At 43.2% G+C, this 26,821-nt stretch overlaps 1 protein-coding gene across 1 annotated transcript in view; it reads left to right on the top strand.

Annotated features, from left to right (window-relative positions):
* The window catches only part of CFAP61 (cilia and flagella associated protein 61), a 676,218-nt gene that overhangs the window by 17,419 nt on the left and 631,978 nt on the right, over positions 1–26,821 (top strand). The window contains exons 3-5 of the mRNA XM_030196227.1: positions 10,043–10,196; positions 18,088–18,164; positions 23,412–23,479. Coding sequence (XP_030052087.1) covers positions 10,043–10,196; positions 18,088–18,164; positions 23,412–23,479 — 299 coding nt within the window. The remainder of the gene's footprint in view (positions 1–10,042; positions 10,197–18,087; positions 18,165–23,411; positions 23,480–26,821) is intronic.

The raw sequence follows: 26,821 nt of genomic DNA, 5'->3' as shown, positions 1-26,821 counted from the left end.
AGGCGATAAGCAAAGTAGTCCAGGAATCACCACTAGGCTGGAGCCTCACGAAACAGAAGCCGAAGCAATATGCCTGCAGGAGGCTATGCCTTAAATACTACCAGTGATCAGCAAGCGAGCCTCAGCTGACGGGGGTGGAGACTTCGGATGATCTCCCTCGAGGAACCCTTTGGAGTGGTTCAAGGCCGGTCTTCAGGCAGAGCCTTGGTTCCAACCACCCAATCAGGGTCCTCCAGGGCGGGGTCTTGGTTCCCGCGTTCACTAGGCGGAAGAGACGCTGACTTCAGGTTCCCGGCGCAAGCGTGGATTCCATAGCCGGCGATGGAGAACTGGACGTCACAGTAGGCCGGTCTTCGGCCGCAGTCTCGGTGGCGGCCGGCCCTCGCTCTTGGCCGGTATCGCCTCGAGACCGGAATGGCCGGCCATCAGGGCGAGGAGCAGGTGCATCGCCCGGCGACGGGATCAAGGCCGGCCATGGCCGCGGGCCAGCCTCTAGGTGAGCACAGACGGAGTTAGCGAGGGATGTGACAAGATGTTTGTATACAGCCATCACTGATTGAGACCGTGGAGTCCAAAAAATTGACTTTTTCTGGGGAGTAGTCAATTTTGAATCTGATTGTAGGATGGTATGTATTGAAGGCAGAAAAAAATTGTTTCAAAGTTTCTTCACCCTCCGTCCAAATCATAAAAATGTCATCGATGTACCGGTAGTATTTTAGAGGTTTGGTCTGGTGTGTATTCAGAAATGTCTCTTCCAGCTCAGCCATAAAAAGGTTGGCATATTGGGGTGCTGTCCTGGTGCCCATCGCAGTGCCCATTATTTGTAGATAGATATAATTGTTAAAGCGGAAGTAGTTGTGAGTTAAAATGAATTTGATTAATTTTGTAATAGTAATGTGTAGTAATTTGTCATTAAACCAGAGACATGATTGCTTTTTGTTTTTATTTTGAGTGGTGCTATTTTGTTTACTGTGCTTTCCCTTGTTTCATCCCAGTTTCTCATGAACTATGCATCACACTACTCTTGACAAATGCACAAGATGATTTCATGGACTTTGCATCAAATATCTGCACCAATTACCAAATGTCCTACTAATAGGTGACATAAATCTGCACCTAGAAAAACAAAATGACACAAACACCAAAACACTAATGAACTCCTTAAACCAATGGGACTTTACAACAGAATAAGGAGTCTCAGTGCACACAAAAGGACACCAATTAGACATACTAGCTCACAGATTCACAAGTAACAATCACATACTAACAAACCACATATGATCAGACCACAGCAAGCTCACTTTCACATTACAATGGAAAGAAAGCGGCGAAAAAAGAGATCCAAGAACCCAACACACATTCATAACCAGAGGAAAAACAGACAACCACACATTCTGGACAACAGCGATAATGAACTCAACAGCATATCACCTGAGGAAGAACACATGCCATCTGGTGAAATATTAAAAGCCAATACAAAAAGAATGAGCCCTTAAAAATCTCTTAAAAGCTTTTAAATTCATTTCTGCACACATGATGTTTGGCAGATTATTCCAAAGCACGGGGTCCAGCCAAAAAAAAAAAGAACATGAACGGGGTTGACTCTCAACATTCCTTGGAAATATATGGCATAATTAATCTAAAATCTTGCAAAGACCTAAGGGCCCATGCTGGAGTATAAGGGATAACTAACTAGCTAATATTCAAAACTATTTAACTGGCCAGGAGGCCAGTTAAATAACGTTTTGGTATCTGTGGATATTCAGTGGGAGATAACCAGCAGCTAGCTGCTAACTGGCTATATCGCAAGACATAGCCGCTTAGGTGCAGATAAACAAGCTATGTTTAGCAGTTAAAATAGGTCGCATAAATAGCAGGCCTATCTTTAACCACTAAGCACTTACAGTGGGGGAAATAAGTATTTGATCCCTTGCTGATTTTGTAAGTTTGCCCACTGACAAAGACATGAGCAGCCCATAATTGAAGGGTAGGTTATTGGTAACAGTGAGAGATAGCACATCACAAATTAAATCCGTAAAATCACATTGTGGAAAGTATATGAATTTATTTGCATTCTGCAGAGGGAAATAAGTATTTGATCCCCCACCAACCAGTAAGAGATCTGGCCCCTACAGACCAGGTAGATGCTCCAAATCAACTCGTTACCTGCATGACAGACAGCTGTCGGCAATGGTCACCTGTATGAAAGACACCTGTCCACAGACTCAGTGAATCAGTCAGACTCTAACCTCTACAAAATGGCCAAGAGCAAGGAGCTGTCTAAGGATGTCAGGGACAAGATCATACACCTGCACAAGGCTGGAATGGGCTACAAAACCATCAGTAAGACGCTGGGCGAGAAGGAGACAACTGTTGGTGCCATAGTAAGAAAATGGAAGAAGTACAAAATGACTGTCAATCGACAAAGATCTGGGGCTCCACGCAAAATCTCACCTCGTGGGGTATCCTTGATCATGAGGAAGGTTAGAAATCAGCCTACAACTACAAGGGGGGAACTTGTCAATGATCTCAAGGCAGCTGGGACCACTGTCACCACGAAAACCATTGGTAACACATTACGACATAACGGATTGCAATCCTGCAGTGCCCGCAAGGTCCCCCTGCTCCGGAAGGCACATGTGACGGCCCGTCTGAAGTTTGCCAGTGAACACCTGGATGATGCCGAGAGTGATTGGGAGAAGGTGCTGTGGTCAGATGAGACAAAAATTGAGCTCTTTGGCATGAACTCAACTCGCCGTGTTTGGAGGAAGAGAAATGCTGCCTATGACCCAAAGAACACCGTCCCCACTGTCAAGCATGGAGGTGGAAATGTTATGTTTTGGGGGGTGTTTCTCTGCTAAGGGCACAGGACTACTTCACCGCATCAATGGGAGAATGGATGGGGCCATGTACCGTACAATTCTGAGTGACAACCTCCTTCCCTCCGCCAGGGCCTTAAAAATGGGTCGTGGCTGGGTCTTCCAGCACGACAATGACCCAAAACATACAGCCAAGGCAACAAAGGAGTGGCTCAGGAAGAAGCACATTAGGGTCATGGAGTGGCCTAGCCAGTCACCAGACCTTAATCCCATTGAAAACTTATGGAGGGAGCTGAAGCTGCGAGTTGCCAAGCGACAGCCCAGAACTCTTAATGATTTAGAGATGATCTGCAAAGAGGAGTGGACCAAAATTCCTCCTGACATGTGTGCAAACCTCATCATCAACTACAGAAGACGTCTGACCGCTGTGCTTGCCAACAAGGGTTTTGCCACCAAGTATTAGGTCTTGTTTGCCAGAGGGATTAAATACTTATTTCCCTCTGCAGAATGCAAATAAATTCATATACTTTCCACAATGTGATTTTCCGGATTTAATTTGTGATGTGCTATCTCTCACTGTTACCAATAACCTACCCTTCAATTATGGGCTGCTCATGTCTTTGTCAGTGGGCAAACTTACAAAATCAGCAAGGGATCAAATACTTATTTCCCCCACTGTAGCCAGTAAGTACTGAATAGCAGCTTAACCGGTTAAGTTGCTATGGTCAAAAGTGAAATCGGATATTCAATGCCGGTCACCGGATACAGGCCGGCATTGAATATCAAGTTTGAGTGCTGGCGTTGGGCAATTACTGCACAGCCCATTGCCAGCTGAATATCAGGGGGGGGGGGGGGGGGAGTTACTAAGATATAGTGGAAGCCGCTCATAAGAAGCTCTATGGACCAAAGTCAAAATCTTAAACATAATACGAAACTAAACCATCAGCCAATGAAAAGTTCTAAAAAGGGGAGTAATATGATTGAATTTATGAGCTTTCCTCTAAATCCTCAAAGCAGTATTTTGTAATGTCTGCAAGTGTTTAATACTACTTTGTGTCACTCCTGCATATAGTACATTACAGTAGTTGAGACAAGAAATAATAGGTGTGTGCATTAAAGTATACAACATTGAAATCCAACAAGCCACCGTTTTATCAACATTAAGAACTAAATGGTGAGAAATTGGGCCTTATGCGGTATCGGATCATGCTTTGGTGTGGCTTAAGGGCACGGGTGTAGCCACAGGTGGGCCTGGGTGAGCCAGGGCCCAGGCCCACCCAAAAGTTCTTCTCCCTTAATATGGCTGGTGGGATCCCCAAGCCCCGCCAGCCGAAGACCTCCTCCCCACTGAACAAATTTACATTTTAGGTGGCCACCAGCACTGTCTCCAAGCACTAGTGCCAGCCCATAGGTGACCCGTATAAGAGGCTTGGGGAGGCTAAACCTCCCCAGCCCAACCATGACCTTCCCCCTGCCTCCTCTGTCAGTATCTCCTGTCCTCCTCAAATTCGAGGCAGGAACAAAAAGAAATATTATATCTTCTTCTCCCCACTAGCCGCCGGCGCCCACTCCCCACTCACTTTTCTTACCCAGCTGACCAGCTGATGGAATAGGGGAAGGAAAACAGTGCTGGATGGTGGGGGGGGGGGGGGACAAGACAGTGGGGCAATGTTGGATAGGGGCAGAGAGAGAGAGAGAGAGAGAGAGATGATGCATGGCAGGTGGAGAAGGACAGGAGATCCTTTAATGCAGGGGGGTGGGAAGGAGAGAAAGAGGAGATCCTGGTAAGTGGTTTTATAAGTCAAAATAAAAAATAAATATTTTGTTTCATGCAGATCTCTTTTGTTTAAACATAACCAAATGGGCTATAAGCCCCTACTGCAGTCCATTGGTTTTCTTATATTTTGTTCTTATGATGACTTATAGAGGGGCATAATCGAACGGGGCGCCCAGGTTTTCCTGAGGGCGTCCTCACAGGACGTCCCTGCGAAGGGGCGGGGAAACCCATATTGTCGAAACAAGATGGACGGCCATCTTTCGTTTCGAGAATTCGGTCGGGGACGCCCAAATCTCAACATTTAGGTTGACCTTAGAGATGGTTGACATAAATGTTGAGATGGTCGATCTTAGAGATGGTCGTCCCCGGTTTTCGGTGATAATGTAAACCGAGGACGCCCATCTCAAAAACGACCAAATTCAACTCATTTGGTCATGAGAGGAGCCAGCATTCATAGTGCACTTTTCCCCCTGACATGCCAGGACACCAACCGGGCACCCTAGGGGGCACTGGAGTGGACTAACTGATGCACTAACTGAACGGAAAAAGCCCTTCCTTTACCGATCCCTTAGCGATTCGGAAAGGAACGGGCATGGATGAAGGAAATCGCATGCAAATGAGCTGCTAGCTGTTAGCTCATTTGCACACGATTTCCTTCCTAAGGAGGGGAAGCCAGTGCAGAGCAGCCAAGCGTTATGCGCATGCCAAAGACGGCTTCATACACACAGACAAGCTGCATGTATAATAGCTGTCTACAACCTTTAAAAAACACAAGTCCAGGTGAAAAAGTCCAAGTGCTCGTCAGGGACTTTTTTTTTTGAGTATGGGTGAAGGACACCCAAGCGTTAGGTGCCTTCGCTATGCCTCCGTCCCTGCGATGGGCAGTTGAGGATGTCCAAAATGTGGATGTTTCTGTGAGAAGGACATCCATGCCTTTGCTATGCCTCTGACACCCCCTTTATTTATTTGGATTTTGGATTACAAGTAGCAGCAGTGGGATTTGAACCAGCCACCTCTGGATTACAAGACCAGTGCTCTAACCTTTAGGCCCCTCCTCCACTCCAGTCCCTTGAAATTTGGCCATCCCTGTGGTGGGGGGGGGGGGGGCAGTTCAGGACGTCCAAAATGTTTGAAAGAAGGATGTCCATGCCTTCGCTATGCCTCCACTGATACCCCCCCAGGGACCTGCATACTGCTGCAATGGACCTGAGTATGATATTTGAGGCTGGCAAAAAATGTATTTAAAGTTGTTTTTTTCAGGGTGGGAGGGGGTTAGTCAGCACTGGGGGAGTCAGGGGAGGTCATCCCAGATTTGCTCCGGTGGTCATCTGGTCAGTTTGGGCACCTTTTTGAGGCTTGGTCGTAAGAAAAAATGGACCAAGTAAAGTTGGCCAAGTGCTTGTCAGGGATGCCCTTCTTTTTTCCATTATCGCTCGAGGACGCCCATCTATTAGGCACACCCCAGTCCCGCCTCATACATGCCCCCAGGAACTTTGATCGTCCCCGCGACGGGAAGCAGTTGGGGATGCCCAAAATCAGCTTTTGATTATGCTGATTTGGGCGACCCTGAGAGAAGGACGCCCATCTCCCTATTTGTGTCGAAAGGTGGGTGCCCTTCTCTTTCGAAAATAAGCCTGATACTGTGCCAGAATTGAAAACTCTTATTTCTATTTGGTCGTTAATAAAAGGAGCTCATTGTGAACACTATCCACCCTAAAAAGGTTGTTATGTAGCTATACATGAGGAATTTTGATAGTATGATCCCTTGTTTCATATTGTTGATAGTCTGTATTTTCTGTATGGGTGGTATATTGCTGTATTAGGGTCTGCCCAGTGTAATATTTACAGTGCTGCCTTTTCATGCATAATGTTGTTGCTCTTTGAGTCCTAGGAGTTAGTGCTGTTATGGTACAGTAAGGTTCTGAGTGTGTTTTTGTACAAGTTTGTGCATAGTGTTTTGTAGTTGAGGGATTCTGTGTTGGCCTTACTGAGGTGTGACATCAACACTTTAATTTAATTTTAGTTTGTCATAACATCAGACATGGTTTTAGAATATTTTCAAGGATCTGATGTTGAATTGTTCCGTAGATGTATATGTAGTTTAGTGCTGGTAAGTGCTTGAAACTGTAAAATAAGTACAAAAAATATATATATGTTGTCCTCCATCTTTTAAGGCAGGTGCTTCAACACCTTTTAATCCAAATTTTACACCGCTTTTGAAACTGGCACTTACTCTTCCAGTTGGCACAGCTACCTGTGAGAGATCCTTTTCTGCTATGTGATTTGTACAGAACTGTCTGAGATCCACAACGGGTCAGGAAAGACCGACAGCTTTATGTTTACTGAACATTGAAAGTGATCTTGTTGGAGATATTAATCCTGAGCAGATCATTGACACCTATAATGTGAAGTCTAGTTGCCGGATGTTACTTCTCTAATGCAACAATTTCATTTTGGGATTTTCCATGGATGGAAATAGCTTTGTGTAATAATTGATAACATTTTTGAATAGTATATATTGGTTAATATATGCCTATGTCTTTTGCTGATAACCATGAATATGTTCTTTTGTATGTTCATAATATAAATGTTAGAATATATAGGTCCCTTAATTCAAGGTTTGACAAATCCAGAGTGACAGGTTGCCATGGGTCCTGGAAACTGGACCTTGGCACTGGTGCTTTTGTGTCATCTAAAAGTTCTGGCTGCCTATTCTGAGAAATGTACTTTCCTTCCAACAATACTGTTCAGCCACCAAGCTCTCAGATAGTTTGACAACCACTTTATTATTTGACATATGATACATATCTAATATCTAAATTTAATAAAAGGTATTACTTGTGACTATTTGACTTTTACTTATTTTTTTTCTGTGTGTTGTCAGACAGTTATGGATGTAAGCTCCACACCCCACCCCCTAGTTGGGCCACCGACCCCCCCCCCCCTCCCCGCACATGCTCAGCTTTCACACATACGTGAAACTGAGCATACATGGAGGCCGGCACCCGCTGGCAGCTGCTTCTCGGGGATAGTGCTGGCAGCCGCCCAAGATAAGTTTATTCAGCAGGAAGGAGGTCTTCAGCTGGCAAGGCTTGGGGATCCCCGCCAGCACAGGTACTTAATTTATTTTGACGAGGGGTGGAAATTAAGTTAGGGTTTTGTTTTAGTTGAAGGGTTCCAGGGGATCCAAAATTTACCCGAACCCATGTGGAAATTAAATTAAGGTTTTGTTTTAATTGGAGGGGGTGCTCGGAGGGGGTGGAAACTAAATTAGGGTTTTGTTTTAGTTGGTGGAGGGGCAGTGATGAAATTTTTGGCCCACCCACTTTGTTCTCTGGCTATGCCACTGAATCAAAAGAATAGTTTTTCTAATCCTGCTAAAAATATATACCATAGAGAAGACTATCCGCCTCATAATCGAAAGTTAAAGACGCCCATATTTTGACCCAAATCGGGAGCTGGGCGTCCGTTTCCCGTGGGCGCCCAAATCGGTATAATCGAAACCCGATTTTTGGCGTCCTCAACTGCAGTCCGTCACGGAGATGAACAAAGATCACGGGGGCGTGTCGGAGGTGTGGCAAAGGTGGGACTGGGGCCTGGTTATCGGCCGAGGAGAGATGGGCGTCTTTAGCTGATAATCGAAACAAGAAGGGCGTTTTTGACGAGAATTTGGTCCGCTTTATTTGGACCCTTTTTTTTCAGGTCCAAGTCCCAAAAAAGTGCCCCAACTGACCAGATGACCACTGGAGGGAATCGGGGATGACCTCCCCTGACTCCCCCAGTGGTCACTAACCCCCTCCCACCAAAAAAACCCCACTTTACAAACTTTTTTTCCTAGCCTGTATGCCAGCCTCAAATGCCGTACCCACCTCCATGACAGTAGAATGTGTTCTATCCTCTGACAGCCTTTCCCTGGTTCTGATGTGGGTCTCGGGTGAGTGTGACACCTTTTCTGTTAAGGGCACTGCAGAGTCACATCAGCAATGCATTGTGGTAGGTGTAGGGTATTGGCCTCCGTGATTCCACTAGCTTGTGTTAAATGCTCACGATGGTGCTTTTCCCTCTGCTTACTGGGTCAGAGTGTGCCCTGTTTTGTTTCCGGTAGTCCATGAGGTAGTGGCCATTTGTGTAAGACACTTTTAGGTCCCTTTCATGTGTTAGCCACGTTACAGCACTTAGTTCTTACCTTGAATGTTGCTGAAAGAGGGCATTGTACACCATTCTGCCATCTCGGACCTACTGCTAATCTCAGTACCAGCGAGACTCGTTGCCAGTGGGGCACAACCTCTGATCTGCAGTTAACTGTGAGTAAACGTGCTTATTCAAATAAAGGACGTTTTCAGCGAGATTAGTCTTCAGGTGTGAACTGCTGTGCCAAGGTTATACAGCAGCAACAAGTCCTGTCCTTGGAGCACTTTTAGTGGGTACTGCAGTGCACTTCAGGCAGGCGGACCCAGGCCCATCCCCCCCCCACCTGTAACACTTATGGTGGTAAATGGGAGGCCTCTAAAACCCACTGTACCCACATGTAGTTGCCCCCTTCACCCCTAAGAGCTATGGTAGTGTTGTACATTTGTCCCTCCCACGACCAAATGGCTTGGATTAGAACGTTTCTGAGCTGGGCGTTTTTAGTTTCCATTATCGGTAAAAAATAAAAATGTCCATCTCAGAAAGGACCAAATCCATGGCATTTGGTCCGTCCAAACCGTATTTTCGAAACGAAAGATGGACGCCCATCTTTTTCGAAAATACGGTCTGTCCCGCCTCTTCACATACCCATTTTCGGACATAGATGCCCATGGAGATGGGCGTTTGCGTTCGATTATGCCCCTCCACGCTTGGTTTTAGCTGGACAGAGAAAGGCAATGCCCAGCTAAATGGTTTTGGAAAATGGCCTTCCCAGGGTCATGGTGCTCTGATCTTTTGCAGTACTTCAATGGTGCTTTCTCCTGTGGGTAATAAAAGTAATACATTTCTATCAGGCAATGTGGCAGCTTGAAAAAAAGTTCAAATTGTCATTTAAAACCCTGTATTGTTGGATTGTAACATCTTTTTAGCTTGTAAGGGAAAATGGTTAATCAAATGCAATTAATTGAATACATAAATCTGGTATACTAATGGAGTATAAAACTCTAGGAATATTTTTTTGCACTTTAAATTTCCCTGTTTCCTGAAGGCACTAAAATGTCAGAGAAGTAGTTTTGAGCTTGGACCTCTCTGAGAACTTGCCAAATAGTACCAAATGTTCATTTAAAAAATGGATTCTTGACAGTGTTCTTAACTGAAAATGAGTGTTTTAAAAGTTAGTGGAAAAGGGAATACCTGCTGGGGCAGTGAAATAAATTTGAAGCACTTCCATAACCCTGATGCCTCTGTTTTCCTGTGTCTGTTGCGAAGCACTTCCTGTGTGAGCTAAATTTACTTCTGAATTTTACTGTTGTCACAGTGAGAAATCAAACCTTGCCGTGACTCTCAGCAATGAAAAGAATGAGGTCATTGCCCATGCTGCGCTTCTGGATTATCCCAATTGGAACATGGCTGATCAGGCAAAGTGGGAGTTATGGTTATTTAACAACTATGAAGACTGCCAGAACTGCACAGTGAGTATGAACAATTGAATGTTTGCTGTCACTGTGATACCTCATATTTTTATAGAACATTATGACCTTTTGGGAGCTTAGCTCTCCTATCTATTAAGGGTGCATAGCAGAAAATAAGAGTTACTGGTAAAAGTCTACTGTGACTAAATTAGTAATAGGTTTTTAAAAGATCTGAGGCTTTTAATGGCTAGTCTTTCACACTTTCAAGATAGATAGATTAGATAGAGGGTGAGGTAAAAAAAAAAAAAATAACCCCTAGAATTTCTTGCTGTTTTCTTAGCAACCGCTTTGAATTTCAGCAAGAAATTTTATGTTATTTAGTCATCATACTTACGCATTACTATTAAACAACATTTAATTATCTTAAGCTATCTTGATGTTACTGACATTTTAGTGTTACTACTTAGCGATTTTTGCGCATTGAAAATGTTTGAGCTGAAGCATGGTAAAATAACATTCAAACCTTTGAATACCCTGGAGGGAGTAGAAACTATAAGAAGGGATCTCCAAACATTGGAAGAATGGGCAAGGGTCTGGCAGTTAAAATTTAATGTGAAGAAGTGCAGAGATCCAAAAGAGATGTACCCATATAGGATGGGAGAGATTGGTAAGCTCGGCTCAGGAGAGGGACCTGAGGGTGATGGTGTCCGAGGTTCACGAGGTGATGAAATAATGCAACAAGGTGGTGGCCGCAGCCAGACGGATGCATAGAGAGGGGTATAAACAAAAGAAAGGTATTGATGCCCCTGTACAGGTCATTGGTGAGGCCCCACTTGGAGTATTGTGTTCAGTTTTGGAGGCCTTATCTTGCTAAGGATGTAAAAAGACTTGAATCGGTTTAGAGAAAAGCAATAAAAATGGTATGGGGTTTGCATTTCAAGACATACGAAGAGAGACTTGCTGATCTAAACATGTATACCTTGGAGGAAAGTAGAAACCAGGGTGATATGATACAGATATTCAAATATTTGAAAGATATAAATCCGCAGACAAACATTTTCCAGAGACGGGAAGGTGGTAGAACTAGAGGACATGAATTGAGGTTGAAAGGGGGCCAACTCAGGAATGTCAGGAAGTATTTCTTCACTGAGAGGGTGGTAGGTACCCGGAATGCCCTTCCGCGGGAGGTAGTGGAGATGCAAACTAAAGCGGAATTCAAAATGGGTAGGATAAACACAAAGGAATCCTGTTTGGAAGGAATGGATCCAAAGAAGCTTAGCAGAGATTATGTAGCAACACCGCTAATTAGGATGCAGAGCCAGTGCTGGGCAAGACTTCTACGGTCTGTGCCTTGATCGTGGCTGAATAGATTTTGATAGGCTACAGTGGAGCTTTTCAGGCTTAACAACTTCTGAAATTTAGAACAAGGACTTTGCCGGGCAGACTTCTAGGCTTGACAACTTCTGAAATTTAGAACAAGGACATTGCCAGGCAGACTTCTACGGTTTGTGCTCTGAAAATGCCAAGGACAAATCAAGATCAGGTATAAACATATGAAGTATCACATCATACCATAGTTTATCTCGTTGGGCAGACTTGTCTTTATCTGCCTTCATCTACTATGTAACTATATGTAACTATGCAAACGATACAGTTAATACTACTACTACTACTACTTATCATTTCTAAAGCGCTACTAGATGTACGCAGTGCTGTACACTTGAACATGAAGAGACAGTCCCTGCTCGACAGAGCTTACAATCTAATTAGGACAGACAAACAGGACAAACTACTACTACAATGAGTCAGAATTTTGCAGTCACTGTGAATGCTCAAAGTGTCCACCCCCAACTTTAACACAGGCCTTCAGTCGCTTTGGAAAGTTCTTAACAGCCTTGTCGATCAGTCCCTGTGGCAGCCTGTCCCAGATCATCTGCAGTGCTTCCTTGAATTTGGTGATTGTTTGTGGCTTTGGGTGGAGCTTGTGATAGCCCTCCAACTTTGCTCCCCAGACAAAAGTCTACATCACTGTGATGTCATTTTACCAGAAAGCTGGTACCCCATTTTTTTTCTTCAAATAATGGTAGTTTTACAATGCAAACATTTTTGAACCTTAAAAAAATCACTGTAACTTTGCCGTCTATTTTATTTTATGTATTTATTGGGATTTGTTAACCATCTTTATGAAGAGGTTCACCCAAGGCAGTGTACAACAGGTACAGTTTAACATAAAACTTACAATTTTGTTAACTGCATAACAATAGTAAAATAACCAAGAATAAATATATAAATACAATAAATGAGGTAAACTTGAAAACAGTAAATTGAAACCTAATAATAGAACTACTGTGAAACAGTATAAAAAATATACACATTTAACAGCACTGGAATTCAAATACCAGAAATATAATAAGCATGCATTAGAACATTCAACTAACATAGATATGATGCTAAAGATTTTCTACAATATGGCTTACCATATAAATGAGGGACCAAGAGCAGATATATGATGGGAGCAAGATGCATGATACAGAGTCAGTTGGGATAATTTGATGGTTAGCTAAACAAGAGATAAGGAATTGTTTTAAGTTATGGTGCGTGTAGCAAGCAAGTCCAGGTGCAGAATGAGTGTATAGTCAGTTACCCTATGTACTAAAGGCTTGGGAGAAGAGCCAGTCTTTCACCTGCTTCCTGAAGTAGAGGATGTCTTGAGTTATACATAGCCCCTCTGGGAGTAAATTCCAGAGCATGGGGGCTACTCCAGAGAAGGCTCACTGTCTGGTATCACACTGTACAATTTCTTTTGATGAGGGTACAGATAGTGATGATCCATGAGAGGATCTTAGAGAGCTTAAAGGTATGTAAAGGGCTAACTTATTCTTTAAGTACTCTGGCCCATTTTGTCTGAGGACCTGTAAGATCAAACATAGAGTTTTAAATTTAGCCCTGTAAGGTACTGGTAACAAGTGTAGTTTTTGCAGGAAGGGTGTGATGTGGTCACACCACTTGCAGCCTTCTATCAATCATGCTACAGCATTCTGAATTAATTGGAGCTGATACAAACTCTTTTTGGTTTGGACAGTGTACAAGGCATTACAGTAGTCTAGTCGTGATGTTATTATGCCATGGACCACTATGGTTAGACTTGTCTTTTCAATATATGGAGAGAGATTTCTTTGCTGCCATAGGTGATAGAGACAATTTTTAAAGGTTGTTTGAATTTGCGGGATCAGAGTGTGTGATGGATCTAGCAGTATCCCAAGATTCCTGACCTGTGATTTTAGGGGGAGTTCATACTTCCCAAGAGGTATTTTCAAGTCAGGTATTTGTCCACTTGTGTTTGGTACCCAAAGAATCTCTGTTTTATTTGGGTTCAGGCAAAGTTTGTTGTTATTTAAAGATAATCTCATTCCACTCAGCACATAGCAGCAACAACTAAAGCTGTAAAATTTCATGTTGAAATTCCAAGGGGTTGGTGAGAAAGCAGCAAAAAATTCTAGGGGGTCTATTCAAACTAGGCACATACTTAGGTACCATGTCAGATGTACTGAGAACTCAGGAGTCTAGGATTGTCAACTATAGATTTTTTCAGGATTTTACAAATTTGTAAAGTACTCCTTTCAAAACCAGAATAGTAGTGTCTGGTTGTTTTTCAGAATGTAGCTCTATACAGCTATCTAATCTTCCTCCTTACAGTGTAGAGACTGGAATCCAGTTTATGGAAAGGCTCCACTAGTCACAGGAAGGAGGGGCTGAGCTGTAAGAGCTATGGAGGAAGCTGAGTTCTGCACAGAGCCCTGGAGAGAACCTGTTGGGATTGTTGACAAGGGGTAGAAATGTTAGAGGAATGGGGTAAAGTGTGAGGGGACTGTTGCAAGGTGAGAAAAAGAACTGCCAGAAAATTTAAGAACTTTACATGACGTTGGGAAGAGCTGGTTGGGGAGAGGACACTGACTGAATGAGCACATGAACAACAGCAACACAGCACAACATCACTAGAGAGAGAGAGAGAGAGAGTGAGTGTATGTTACATTTTGATAGGAGACAGAGTTGCATGCATGTATGTCCCTGATTTTATTTTGGGGGGGGGGCATATGAGTGTCACTGAAGTGTGACAGAATGCGAGTGCATGTTTCTTTGTCTTTGGTGGGGACACTCATATAAATAGAGCTTTCCTTTGAAAATTTGAACTATACTATATGATAGACTTGTATCCTTCCAAATCCCTTAAAAAAAGGTGCTAGGTGGGTAACAAAATGACCCAAGCATAACAGTCATATAGGTACAAAAACAAAAAGTATAATATGTATGTTTCAAATCTGTTTATTAATCACAAACAGCAAACAGAGAATGAAGGAAAAGTAACATTCCAAATACCAAAAATCAACCTCAACCCCTCCTGCCCACATCCACCCAGAAATAAAGCTGTGTCATGCTGGGTCGCAAGTATAACTTGTGTATAACTATACAAATCATTCTCAGAACAGTAGCGTAGCCAGCAGTGTATTCCTGGGTGGGCCAGGGGTGGACTGAATGGTCCCATGCATTTCCTCTCTGTCCCTGACCAACCTTTCCTTCCCTCACCTTCACACATTAAGAATTAATACATTGGCTAGCAGAGATCCTGAGACCACCAAGGAGGGGTGTCGCTGCTGGGTGGGCCTGAACTCAAAGTTGGTGGGCTGCTGCCCACCCATGGCTATGCCACAGGTGGAGATATCCACTGGTACAAATGAACCTGTGTGCGTACTAAGTGAAGGGAAGTTTTCAATTTACCCAGTTAGCTATTAAATTATCTGGGCAAATTCCTTTGAAAACTATCCTAATACTGCCTCCACTTTGCCTATATCATTTCAGAAGCACTAAACAAAGTTAAATGTATTATTTTGCTTTTACCGTTTGTAAAGGTTTTTCACAAGTAAAATTTTTAAAATTTATACCTCAAACACTATCCCCTTATTCTATAACAGGTCAACTAAAGTTAGGTGCCAATTGCATGTGCAAGTTATACAATACTAGCTTTACACACCTGATTGTTAAAACATGAAAGGGCCAGCTGCATGCTCAGTAGCATTCTATAACATTGCAAGGGGGCATACACATGGGCACAGTGTGGCCAGGTCCCACATTTACATGCGTATATTACAGAATACTGTGAGTTACACACTAAAGTGCTGTATTTAGCTCCGTACATTTATGCCTCCTGTTGACATGGCAAAAATGGGTGCGTGTAAACGTTGGTACATAAATGCTGATTTACGCTAGTTTTCTAGAACAGAATCTGGGCACCCAGATGCTGATATAGAATTAGGGCCAAATTCTATATATTGTGCCTGCAAAATCGGTGCTGATTAAAGACATGCTTAGCGCGATTCTATAAAGAGAGTGTATAACTTAATTGAACAAGCTAATCAGCACTGATAACTGGGTGATAACAATAAATTATCAGCACTCATTGGCAATATTTAGGATTTAGGTGCATATCTGATTCTATAACGGATTGCGCCTAAATCCTATCATATATAACAAATTGGGGGCATGGTTAGGGGCATTCCTGGGGGCGTTCCCAGATTTTATATGCATTGATATTTATTTATTTATTTATTTATTAGGATTTATTTACCGCCTTTTTGAAGGCGTTCACTCAAGGCGCTGTACAGTAAGAATAGATCAAACATGAACAATAGGCAATTACAGCAGTAAAAATATTCGAAAACAATACAAAGTATGGCATGGTATACTAACAACCTCAACACAATACGTAATAGAACATTATAATTGGTGATACAGACTCACACCTAAGTGCACCTAACTTACACGCCATATTTAGGCCTGCTTATAGCAAGCCTAATTGCAGGCGCCTACAGTGAGATGCAGTTTAGTGCTAAGTGTGATTCTATAAAGGACGCATACACTTTATAGAATTGCACTAAGCATGACACATTATTGGCGCTGATTTTTAGGTGCTACTTATAGAATTTATCCCTTAGCATTTAGTGCACTGCATTTTGGCACCTAACTTTTGTACCTTTTATTGAATTGTCCCATATGCCTGTAAATCTCACTCTTTGGGCCACCTAATCCTTGGCATTTCTGGTTTGTACCAGAGGAAATAGATGGAGGAAATGACTTCCCTAGCGACTCTTTCCTGCTCTGAAGAGGCCACTAGACCACCAGAGCACGATAATAAGGTAGAGGGGAGGGGAGGATAGGACACCCCCCCCCCCCTCGAGGCCTGCGTGTCTGTCTGTCCACCACTGCCAGCCTGCCCGTTCATCCTGAAACCTGGACAAACGGGAAGGCTGGCAAAACCCGCCTGGATGCCCCTCAGTGTCCTCAAAAAGAGGACATGACCAAGTAAAACAGGACATATGGTAATCCTAGGTACAGCAATCAGCAGCAGCACTGGACCATTGTTACCAGCCCCACAAGCATATTCAGTACTGCATGCTAATCTTGCAAAGTGCTGCCAAGAGAACTGAACATTCTCGTAGTGCTGGCATCAACCATTCTAGGTGCTGGCGCAGATTTCTGCTCATCTTCTCAGCAGACCCAGGCTGTGGATTTCTTTAGCTGTAGAGCTTGAGGATCCCTGCCAGCTACAGTAATGATGCCCCCAGCTGCTGAGGGAAGGGTAAGGAGGGGGACTGAGGCAACAGTGGAGGGGCCTAGCCCCACCTGTGACTATACATTTGGTATATATGTCTATATGTTTACACAGAAATCACTGCGGAAACCCAGGCCAAGGTATCGGCCTGCTTATCCGACATTGCTGCCTGGATGTCCAACCGCCACCTGAAACTGAACATGGCCAAGACTGAACTTATTGTTTTCCCACCCAAACCCACTTCTCCTCTCCCTTCACTCTCTATCTCAGTTGATAACACCCTCATCGTCCCCGTCTCATCTGCCCGCAACCTCGGTGTCATCTTCGACTCCTCCCTCTCCTTCTCTGCGCATATCCAGCAGATAGCCAAGACCTGTCGCTTCTTCCTCTATAACATTAGCAAAATTTGCCCCTTCCTCTCCGAGCACACCACCCAAACTCTCATCCACTCTCTCATTACCTCTTGCCTTGACTACTGCAACCTACTCCTCACCGGCCTCCCACTTAGCCATCTATCCCCCCTTCAGTCCATTCAGAACTCTGCCGCACGTCTTATCTTCCGCCTTAACCGATATACTCATATCACCCCTCTCCTCAAGTCACTTCACTGGCTTCCGATCAGATACCGAATACAGTTCAAGCTTCTCCTACTCACCTACAAATGCACTCGATCTGCAGCCCCTCCTTACCTCTCTACCCTCATCTCCCCTTACGTCCCTACCCGTAACCTCCGCTCTCAAGACAAATCCCTCCTTTCAGTACCCTTCTCCACCACCGCCAACTCTAGGCTTCGCCCCTTCTGCCTCGCCTCTCCCCATGCTTGGAACAAACTCCCTGAGCCTATACGCCGGGCCCCCTCCCTACCCATCTTCAAATCATTGCTCAAAGCCCACCCCTTCAATGTCGCCTTCGGCACCTAATCACTACATCTCTTCTCAGGAAATCTCATATACCCCAACTTGACATTTCGTCCTTTAGATTGTAAGCTCTTCTGAGCAGGGACCGTCCTTATTCGTTAATTTGTACAGCGCTGCGTAACCCTAGTAGCGCTCTAGAAATGTTAAGTAGTAGTAGTAGTAGTAGAAGTATATTCATTTTTTTAGCCAATCTAGTAAAATAAAGGTATTTTTGAGCATGGCGAGTTCTTGGTTTGTTATGAGTTTCTGCTTTGGTTTCTTAGAGCAGCCCTGCTTTATTTGAACTATGATACACAGCATCCTTTGGAGCTAAGAGAACCAGATTTCAGTGGTTGTCCTAACACAAAGAGAAATTAATGTGAATAATTCTTCCTTTTACTTTCTTAAAAATGATTTTATTAACATCTTCCCCTTTGAATATTTGCAGCCCCTGAACACATTGTTTTTGCATCTTTACGTGGCAAAGGATAATTATTCAGTTGACTATATCCAAGAAATTGTAAGGTGAGCTGACATGCAAAAAATAATGCAGTGATGCCAACAACAGTTATCTCGTTTAATTCTGTAGTATGAAGTCAGAACCCAGAGATGAGTGAGATAGATGATGAAATATTGGTGCAAACCATTTCAACAGATTTAAGGTCTGATTTACTAAGGCTTTTTTCTTATTACATAGAAAAATGTAGGCAGATAAAGACAGTCCACCCAATATTCAGCACTATGTAACCAGCCAGTCTTAAGCTGGCTAAGTGCTAATATTCTAAAGAGATAGCTGACTATCTTGGTTGAATATTAGTGCTTAGTGGCCAACCCAGTCCCCAGCTGTGTTGCACGACGTAGCCAGTTAGCACCAATGTTCATCGGCTGAGTGGCTAAGTTTAGCGGCTGGATAGACCCACATAAATAGCAGGTCTATCTTTGGCTACTATAACTTATCTGGTCAGCCAATGAATATTGGCTTAACCGACTATGTTCATAGCGGCCAAAAAACCCCCAGGAATTCAATGGCGGTAGCTGGATACGGCCCGGCACTGAATTTCCGAGTTCGCCGCCGACCATGGGAGTTAGCCGGGCTGCTTTCCGCAATCTGAATATTGGTCCCCATATGGCCTATCCAGTCTTCCCATTCATGCCATCTACTCTCCCTATCACTCCTATGTACTTGTCCCAAGCTCTCTTGAATTCAGATACTGTTTTCGTCTTCGCCATTTCTACCTGGAGGCCATTCCACGAATTCACCACCTTTCTGTGAAAAAGTATTTCCTCAGGTTACTTTTGAGTCTATCCTCTTTCACCTTCATCCTATGCCCCCTTGTTCCAGAACTTCCTTTCATTCAAAAGAGACTTACCTCCTTTGCATTTATTCCGCATAGGTATTTAAATGTCTCTATCATATCATAGGAGTGGAGGAGTGGCCTAGTGGTTAGGGTGGTGGACTTTGGTCCTGGGGATCTGAGGAACTGAGTTCGATTCCCACTTCAGGCACAGGCAGCTCCTTGTGGCTCTGGGCAAGTCACTTAACCCTCCATTGCCCCATGTAAGCCACATTGAGCCTGCCATGAATGGGAAAGCGCGAGGTACAAATGTAACAAAAATTTAAAAAATAAATAAATCTCCCCTCTCCTGCCTTTGTTCCAAAGTGTACATATTGAGATCTTTAAGTCTGTCCCCATACACTTTATGATGAATACCACTGGCCATTTTAGTAGTCACCCTCTGGACCAACCCCATTCTGTTTATATCTTTTTGAAGGAGCGGTTTCCAGAATTGTACGCAATATTCTACATGAAGTCTCATCAGAGTCTTATACAGGGGCATCATCACCTCCTTTTTCTACTGGCTATTTCTCTCCCTATGCACCCCAGCATTCTTCTAGCTTTTGCCATTGCCTTTTCTACCTGTTTGGCCACCTTAAGATCATCACATACAATCACACCCAAGTCCCACTCCTCTTTCGTGCACTAAAGTTCTTCACCTCCTAAATTGTACCATTCCCTTGGGTTTCTGCAGTCCAAATGCATGACCCTGCATTTTTTAGCATTAAATCTAAGCTGCCAAATTTCAGACCATTCCTTTAGCTTCGCTAAGTCCTTCCTCATGTTATCCACACCATTAGGACTGTCTACCCTATTGCAGATTTTGGTATCATCCACAAAGAGGCAATCCTTACCATTACATTACACTCTGTTCTTGTATTCCGCTAATACCCAATGAATTCAAAGTGGATCACAAACAAGAAAAATTAGATAAAAGACCTAGGACCATATAAAAAATTAAAAAAAAAACTTTTGCAAATAAAATCCAAATTACATCAGTTTAGAAGTGACATTCGCAAAAAAAGAGTACTTTTTATCATTTTACCAGACAGCCCTTCAGCAATATCCTTTTATAAAAAGAACCCAAGAACTAAACCTTGCAGCACACCACTGGTAACATCCTTTTCCTCAGAATGAGCTCCATCTACCACTACCCTCTGTCGCCTTCCACTCAACCGTTTCCTAACCCAATCAGTTACTTTGTGGGCCCATACCACGGGCACTCAGTTTATTTATTAGTCATCTATTCTGTGTTTATGGGGAATAAAAGCTTAGGGGTTGATATTAAAAATGATTTAAATGGCCAGAAGTGGCTCCTGGCTTGTCAGTGGCTAGCTGGGCATATTCAGTGGCATTTTACTAGATAGTGCTGCTGAATATGCCCAGTTAGTTCCTAAGCTGAACCAGGGTATTTTGTAGGTAGTCCAGGGACGGAGTTGGCACTTATGTGGTTAAGTGCCAATATGCAGCACTTAACTACATAAGGTAACGGCATAAATAGGACTGTATAAAACAGTCACTGAATATAGCACTTAACCGCATAAGTTTTACCTGGCCATGTATGCCCAAATATTCAATGCTGGTGCCTTAACACAGCCTGGCATTGAATATCTAGGGATAAAGCCAGTGGCAGCCAAAAAACAAAATGCTGACCACTACCAGCTGAATATTTATTCCTTAGTAAATCAGGCCTTTCGGACAAATTTTTAGCCTCACCTTAATGCTTACATTTTCAAGCCGATTTTCAAAAGGAAACTGCCTGCAGAATTTCTCTTTGAATCTCCCATGGTGGCCAGTACTGCAGTAAGTCTTTTCCTTGTATTCACTGCAAGTGTAAAGTAGGTGGAGCAAAGAACAAGCAGGGGTTTTGAAATGAAATTGACACATGTACTTCTGTTGACCTGTCTAGCTCTGCCCCCTACTGCTGCCCTTTACTCCATGTAAAAAAGTACTGTGTTGAGAAAAAGTTTTTGAACCCCCTAGGATGGTCTTTATTATGGACAATTTGGAAGCACTTATATAACCGGGCGCCTCCATTTAGGCATCCTGAGGCTGCACATTGGGTTCTGTTATAGAATATTAACATAACCCGGTTTTGGCATGCCTAACATTTAGGCACTCAAGTGTGGACACTTAAATATTGCAGGGATGTGAATAACTTATAGTATTCTGTAAGTTATACATGTAAATGGGAGCCCTGCCTTTGTCGTCGTCGTCCCCCTGCCCCTGTATATGCCACTTTGCAAATATGCGCTATGTAAGTTAAGTGGGTATTTAGAGTAGTGCGTGGCATTCACATGTGTGTGTGCACCATACGAGTGTATATGTCATTATTTTAAACATGTCAGTGCCCGGTGTATGGAATTGCCCTTTTTTCAGCTTAATGTTCCCTCACCTTGGGTGGCAACAGGCCTCAGCCCTTCGATTTCTGCTCCAGATAAGTGACAAGGAATCAATATGCTTCTGAATACCAGCAGGGGCAGACGTCTAGCAGGGAAAGTCGCTTACCTTCCCCTTTTGTTTAGGTGGTTAATATCAGGAAACTGCAAGTTAAGAACTAGGGAAGGTCCAGCGGAGATGACTCCTCAAGCAGTCATGCTGTTGCCTTGACCTGTGCCCCAATACTCTGCAGGCACTTAAATATCTACAAAACATTTTTGAAACAAACCCCTACGGGCAGGAAATTTCCCTTTTAAAATGAGATTGCAGGCTTATGGGTACAAAGTTTAGCGTCCCATTGATCTGTTAACATTTTGTTGTTATATGTTACCATATCATTGTATTATGTTATTTGATATTACTGTGAATTAACAAAAGCCAGTACACCGGTGAAGGGCAATTCTATAAACTAGGTGCTCACATATATGTCTAGAATATTAGCATGTATGTGTCAGTATGCCACCTATGCGCTATCCGTAATTATGTAACTATCTTGCATAGGTAGGGCTTCTACTTATGCTCGTAACTTACAGAATACTGTAAGGGGCCCTTTTACTAAGGTGTGCTAAGGTGGGCTTAGTATGCTATCGTAGGTCGGGGTTCGACCAGATTTGCAGTAGTCAAATTAATAACCAACACCGCTTTAAGCTAAGTAGCTAAATAGAAAAGTACTGATGCTAGTTCATGTAATTATAAGAAAAAACGGTTACATGATAATAAGATTGAGTTCATGTAACTATAAGAAAAAACGGTTACATGATAATAAGATTGGCGATTTAAAAGGGTTTTGAAAGCCAATGATGATGAAGCCCAGCTCTCCGAAGTAAATTACAAAACCTTAAAAATTATAAAAGTATTTACTGGAGGCTTCTAGAGGCTTTCTCCTCTGAACAAGCACTCTATTTCTACAAATGATAAGATTGAAGAATAATGCTGTTTTGTGATGCCACATATAAAAATTTCCCCACTTTGTTTTGATATTTGATATTTATTATCGATTTTGGGAGATTACCTCTTTTTTGAATATAGTAAATGTTAGGTACACCAGTTACAGGGTTATGCTGGTATTCTATAATGGAGCCTAGATACCTAGGTTCTGTTCTAGAATATACTCCTTGTGACAGAACAACCTGTAAAATTGCCTTTATTAAATCTTGAAGTGCATTTCACATTTTAAGCTGTTACAAAGAACTGACCTTTCTTTCCTTAGTTAACACAGATAAGGAAATGCCTGAGTGATGTAACCAGCTTTTTTCAAATGTTGTTGTTGACTGGGCTTTGATTGGCCCAGGAGCTTTTTTTGTTCATTTCAATTGTACTGGCTTTTACTCCAGTTTCAGCCCGGGAGAAGAAAGAGAGACAGCTCTTTGCTAAAGCCCTGTAAAAAAGAGTTATATTTGATAACTAGTGAACAGCTATATGCCTTGACTCCCCAGGTACTTTCTAGGAAGTAAACAAATGTTTAGTTAGTGTTATAATTGATCCATATTTCAGTTATCTGTTATTGTTAGCTGATTGCACTATTTTGTTCCACTGTTCAATTTTTTAAAAGACAATAAACAATATTTAGTTTATTGCCTCTCTGGACTGATAAAGAATTCTGGTGGTTTGTGTGTTGGGTCTGTGAGTGCTTTTTGGGAACTGTAGGACCACTGGGAGTGTTGCTCCAGTAACCTAGAAGTTACCGGGATTATTTGAAAGCAGGAGACTCATCCAGACACGGTTGTGACCCAGTTGATGGGAGGAGGGTGGTAGTGTAGAACACAGATGGCAGGTGCAGGTTGACCTGAGCAGTGCTGGGGATAGACCCTCAGTGGCCATGGGGTGACCCCAGGTGGGTGGCTAGGTGTTTCATGACACTCCTACTGCCTGTCTTCGGAGCACCTAAATGGAGATGCCCAGATATAGAATTGCCTGCTTAGTAAGAAGCTAGTAAAGATCAATAACTCTTTGAATGATTATTTCTGTGTCTGATTAAAATATTTTATGTGCACAGGGCATCTTTCAATGCAGTACTAGAACTACACTTCATATTTCTCCTGACACCAAAGAAAGTGACTCTAGGTAAGAGATCACAAGTAACTGAGACAATTAGAATTGAAAATATGCTTGTTTATACTACCTCTATTGTGGAAAAATCATTAAAAAGATAATTTGGGGTCAATGTTCAGTGATGTCGGTGAATCTTATTTTTTTTAAACACCAGCTGTGTCATTTAATGAAATGCATACATTCAGGACTGCTATACAGATAGTCCACAGCACTAACTATATGAATAAGGTGGTCCTGTTGCTGGCTATCCATATAGGGGGCGATTCTACAACTGGGAGCCTTCATTTAGGTGCCCTGACACATGGTAGGAGCCTACTCTACAATGGAACCAGGGCACCCAAATTCCATTATAGAATACTAGTATAACCTGGTATTGGCACACCTAACATTTACATACCTGCAGTTACACCAGCCATAGACCTGGTGTAAGTGCTAGCACCTAATTGTGGCAAGGATGTGCATAACTTATAGTATTCTGTAAGTTACATGCATAGCTGAGAGTCCTGCCTATGTCCCACCCATGTGTATGCTCCCCCTGCAGATATGCAGTATGTAAGATAAATGGGTACTTGCAGAATAGTTCTTAGGCACCATATTAGCACTTATGTGGGTATGTCCACACCTACAGATGTACGTTCTAGTATTCTAAACATTTACTTGTAAATTTGGGCACCTTGATTATAGAATTTCCCTTATAGGTTCTAAATGTGGCATCTGCACATGCAGAGCTGCTAATTTACTCAGTTCCAGGAGGGAGATTAACTGACAGCCTTATCATGGGGACATTACGAGTCCTGTAGCCCTAGTTTTAGTGGGGCAAGGATGTGTGTAACTGTTTCCCCTGGTACATGTCCTGCTCTGCCTATGTGTATGCCCACTTGCATTAGTGTGCTATGTACGTTAAGCGGATATTTGCACAATAGTGCTTAGATGACCTGCTTGCACTTTTGTGGGTAAGTGTAAATAATAGTATTGCCCCTATAGAGGGTAATTCTATAACATAGGTGTTAACAGTTTCATGCCTATTACACGTGTAAATGTTTAGAATGATGGCATTTATGTGTGTGTATATGTTTGCACATACACATGCAAATGCCAGAATTCTGCCTATGCGCTATTCTCTAAATATGTGCTTAACTTACATTGCCTGTATTTGCAAGCGGGGCGTACACATGAACACGACTTCCACTTACATATGTAATTTATAGACTATTTATAGACTAAGTTATGTACGTATTTCCAACATTTATGTGCTGACACTTATACCAACTCTATGGTTAGCATAAGTACTCGCATCTAAATTATAGGTTTGTAGGCACCTGTTATAGAATTGTAGTCATAGCCGTAATAGTCACTTCTATCCCTATGACTAAGCAGTTAATTTAGGACTGGTACAAAGAGTGGCTGGTATAATTCCACCCTGGCACTTTCTGTAAAGTGCCATAGTGGTTAGAGGTATTTTCAGTAACACTCTCTAGATAGGGGCACTGGAAATCAATGGATAGAAGATTTAGCCTTTAGCGGTGGGTGCTGAACATATAAATCTGTTATGATTGGGGTCAGAACCCCTCTCAAACTTACCTCTTTCCTGGGGGTCAGCTTCTTAGCTGGCTTCTGTTTCTTTTCTCTGTCCTTTCTGAGCTGGCTCTGTCTCTCTGTGCTGGCAGCTTCCAGCAGCATGGGGTTAATTGTTTTACTTTACTACAGCTGTGTGGGTGGACTGAGTTAGCTCTACCTCTCTTTGGGTGTACTGGCTTCAAGTGCTTCACGGTGTTGCATTGGTGTGGGTTGGGCCTCTCTGGGTCAGTGTGCTTTTGCCTAGGTCTAGGGAGTGTGACATCATCAGGGAGGGCCTTGATAAGGAAGTGGTGTTGTTTCCTTCAGAGCCTTTGCAACGGTTGTGTTTGCTTTAGGTAGGGTGGTGCAGGGTGCACTTCTGACTTTGTGCCTAGTTTCCCTGCTTGCTTTTGCTAAGGGCCAGGTTAGTGTTAGTGCAGTGTGCACTGGTGACTGTGTGTTTAGCTTTCCTGCTTTTCCCTTTTGGTTTGGAAGCATTGCTGTGTGTAGGGCTTTGGAAGCTCTGTTGCTGTTAGAAGTACTTTAGGGTTTGGTGTTAGGAACACTACAGATTTTGCTGTTAGAAGTACTTCTGGTGTTTGTGCTATTGGGAGCATTGCAGTCTTTGCTGTTTGGGTTTTGGGTGCTGTAGAAAGCACTTCAGTTTGCTGTTAGAAGTACTTCTGGGTTTGGTGCTGTTAGAGGCACTTCAGTTCGCTGTGAGAAGTATGTCAGTAGCTTGGTGCTTAGTGGAACCTGGGTTAGGTTAGTGCAGTGGTGCACTGCTGTAGCGTCGGGGCTTAGGAAGCTCCTTTGCTAGCGTGTGTTTGCTTTCCTGCTTTTTCCTTGTGCCTTCCCTGTCTTCCCTTTTAGTGCTAGGAGCTCTTTTGGTTGTTTGGTGCATAGGAGCACCTTAGTTAGTTTAGAGTTGTAGAGCACTGCTTGTAGCTTGGTGTTTAGTAGCACCTGTGTTAGCTTGTGTATTTAGTTCCCTGCTCTGTTAGTTTAGGGCTTAGGAAGTCCCTTTGTTGAGCAGGGCTTAAGAGCTCCTGTTTAGTATAGGGCTTAGGAAGTCCTTTTGTTAGTGTAGGCCTAGGAGTGCCCTGGTTAGTCCAGTTCCTTGGAGCACTGCTGTGTCTTCTGTTTCCTGTCCTGGTCCCTGTGTCATCCGGTATCCGGTAAGTCCTGCCGGCTACTCGAACCCAGGAGCTCAACTCCTGGGGGGCTTAGTAGCTAAGTGCAGGTGAAGCTGTTCGGACCAGTCCAGTGTGCTCCAGTCCAGTGTTCCAGTCCGGGGAATTCCAGTCCAGTGTTCCAGTCCGGTGTCCTCCAGTCCGGGGGATTCCAGTCCGTGTGTTCCAGTTGCTGGGCGGTGCCTGCAGTCCCTGCCAGTGCCGGTGTGCTTGCCCAGCGTTGGTTGGTGGGTTTTGCCTGCTGCTGTCACTCCTCGTCAGCAGCCCAAGGGCTCACGTTTGCTCCAGAGCCCGGCCCCGCGGGCTCTGAACCTGAGAACCTGACAAAATCCTTCTGAATATTGAAATGTTTATTTATTGATTTCTTAAGGGTACTTCTTCAAAAGAGGTAGAAAATACCTCAGGATAGTTTCTGCTCCGCTCATTATAGCCTTGCTGTTGGCTTATAAACAAAGGGGTTTGATATTCAGAAGATTTTGTCTGATTAATTTTAGGCAGTAACTGGACAAATCTTCGCTTATAAATCTCCTGCCCTGGCAACCAGTAATTTTTGTCCAGACAACTTGATGTCTGGCTGACAGATTACTGGTTGAAAGGAAGAGGA

This window comes from Microcaecilia unicolor, chromosome 3 (genome assembly GCF_901765095.1).
Source record: "Microcaecilia unicolor chromosome 3, aMicUni1.1, whole genome shotgun sequence".
NCBI lineage: Eukaryota > Metazoa > Chordata > Amphibia > Gymnophiona > Siphonopidae > Microcaecilia > Microcaecilia unicolor.
Note: the sequence above shows the minus strand (reverse complement) of the source record. Positions and strands in the feature narration are given on the sequence as shown.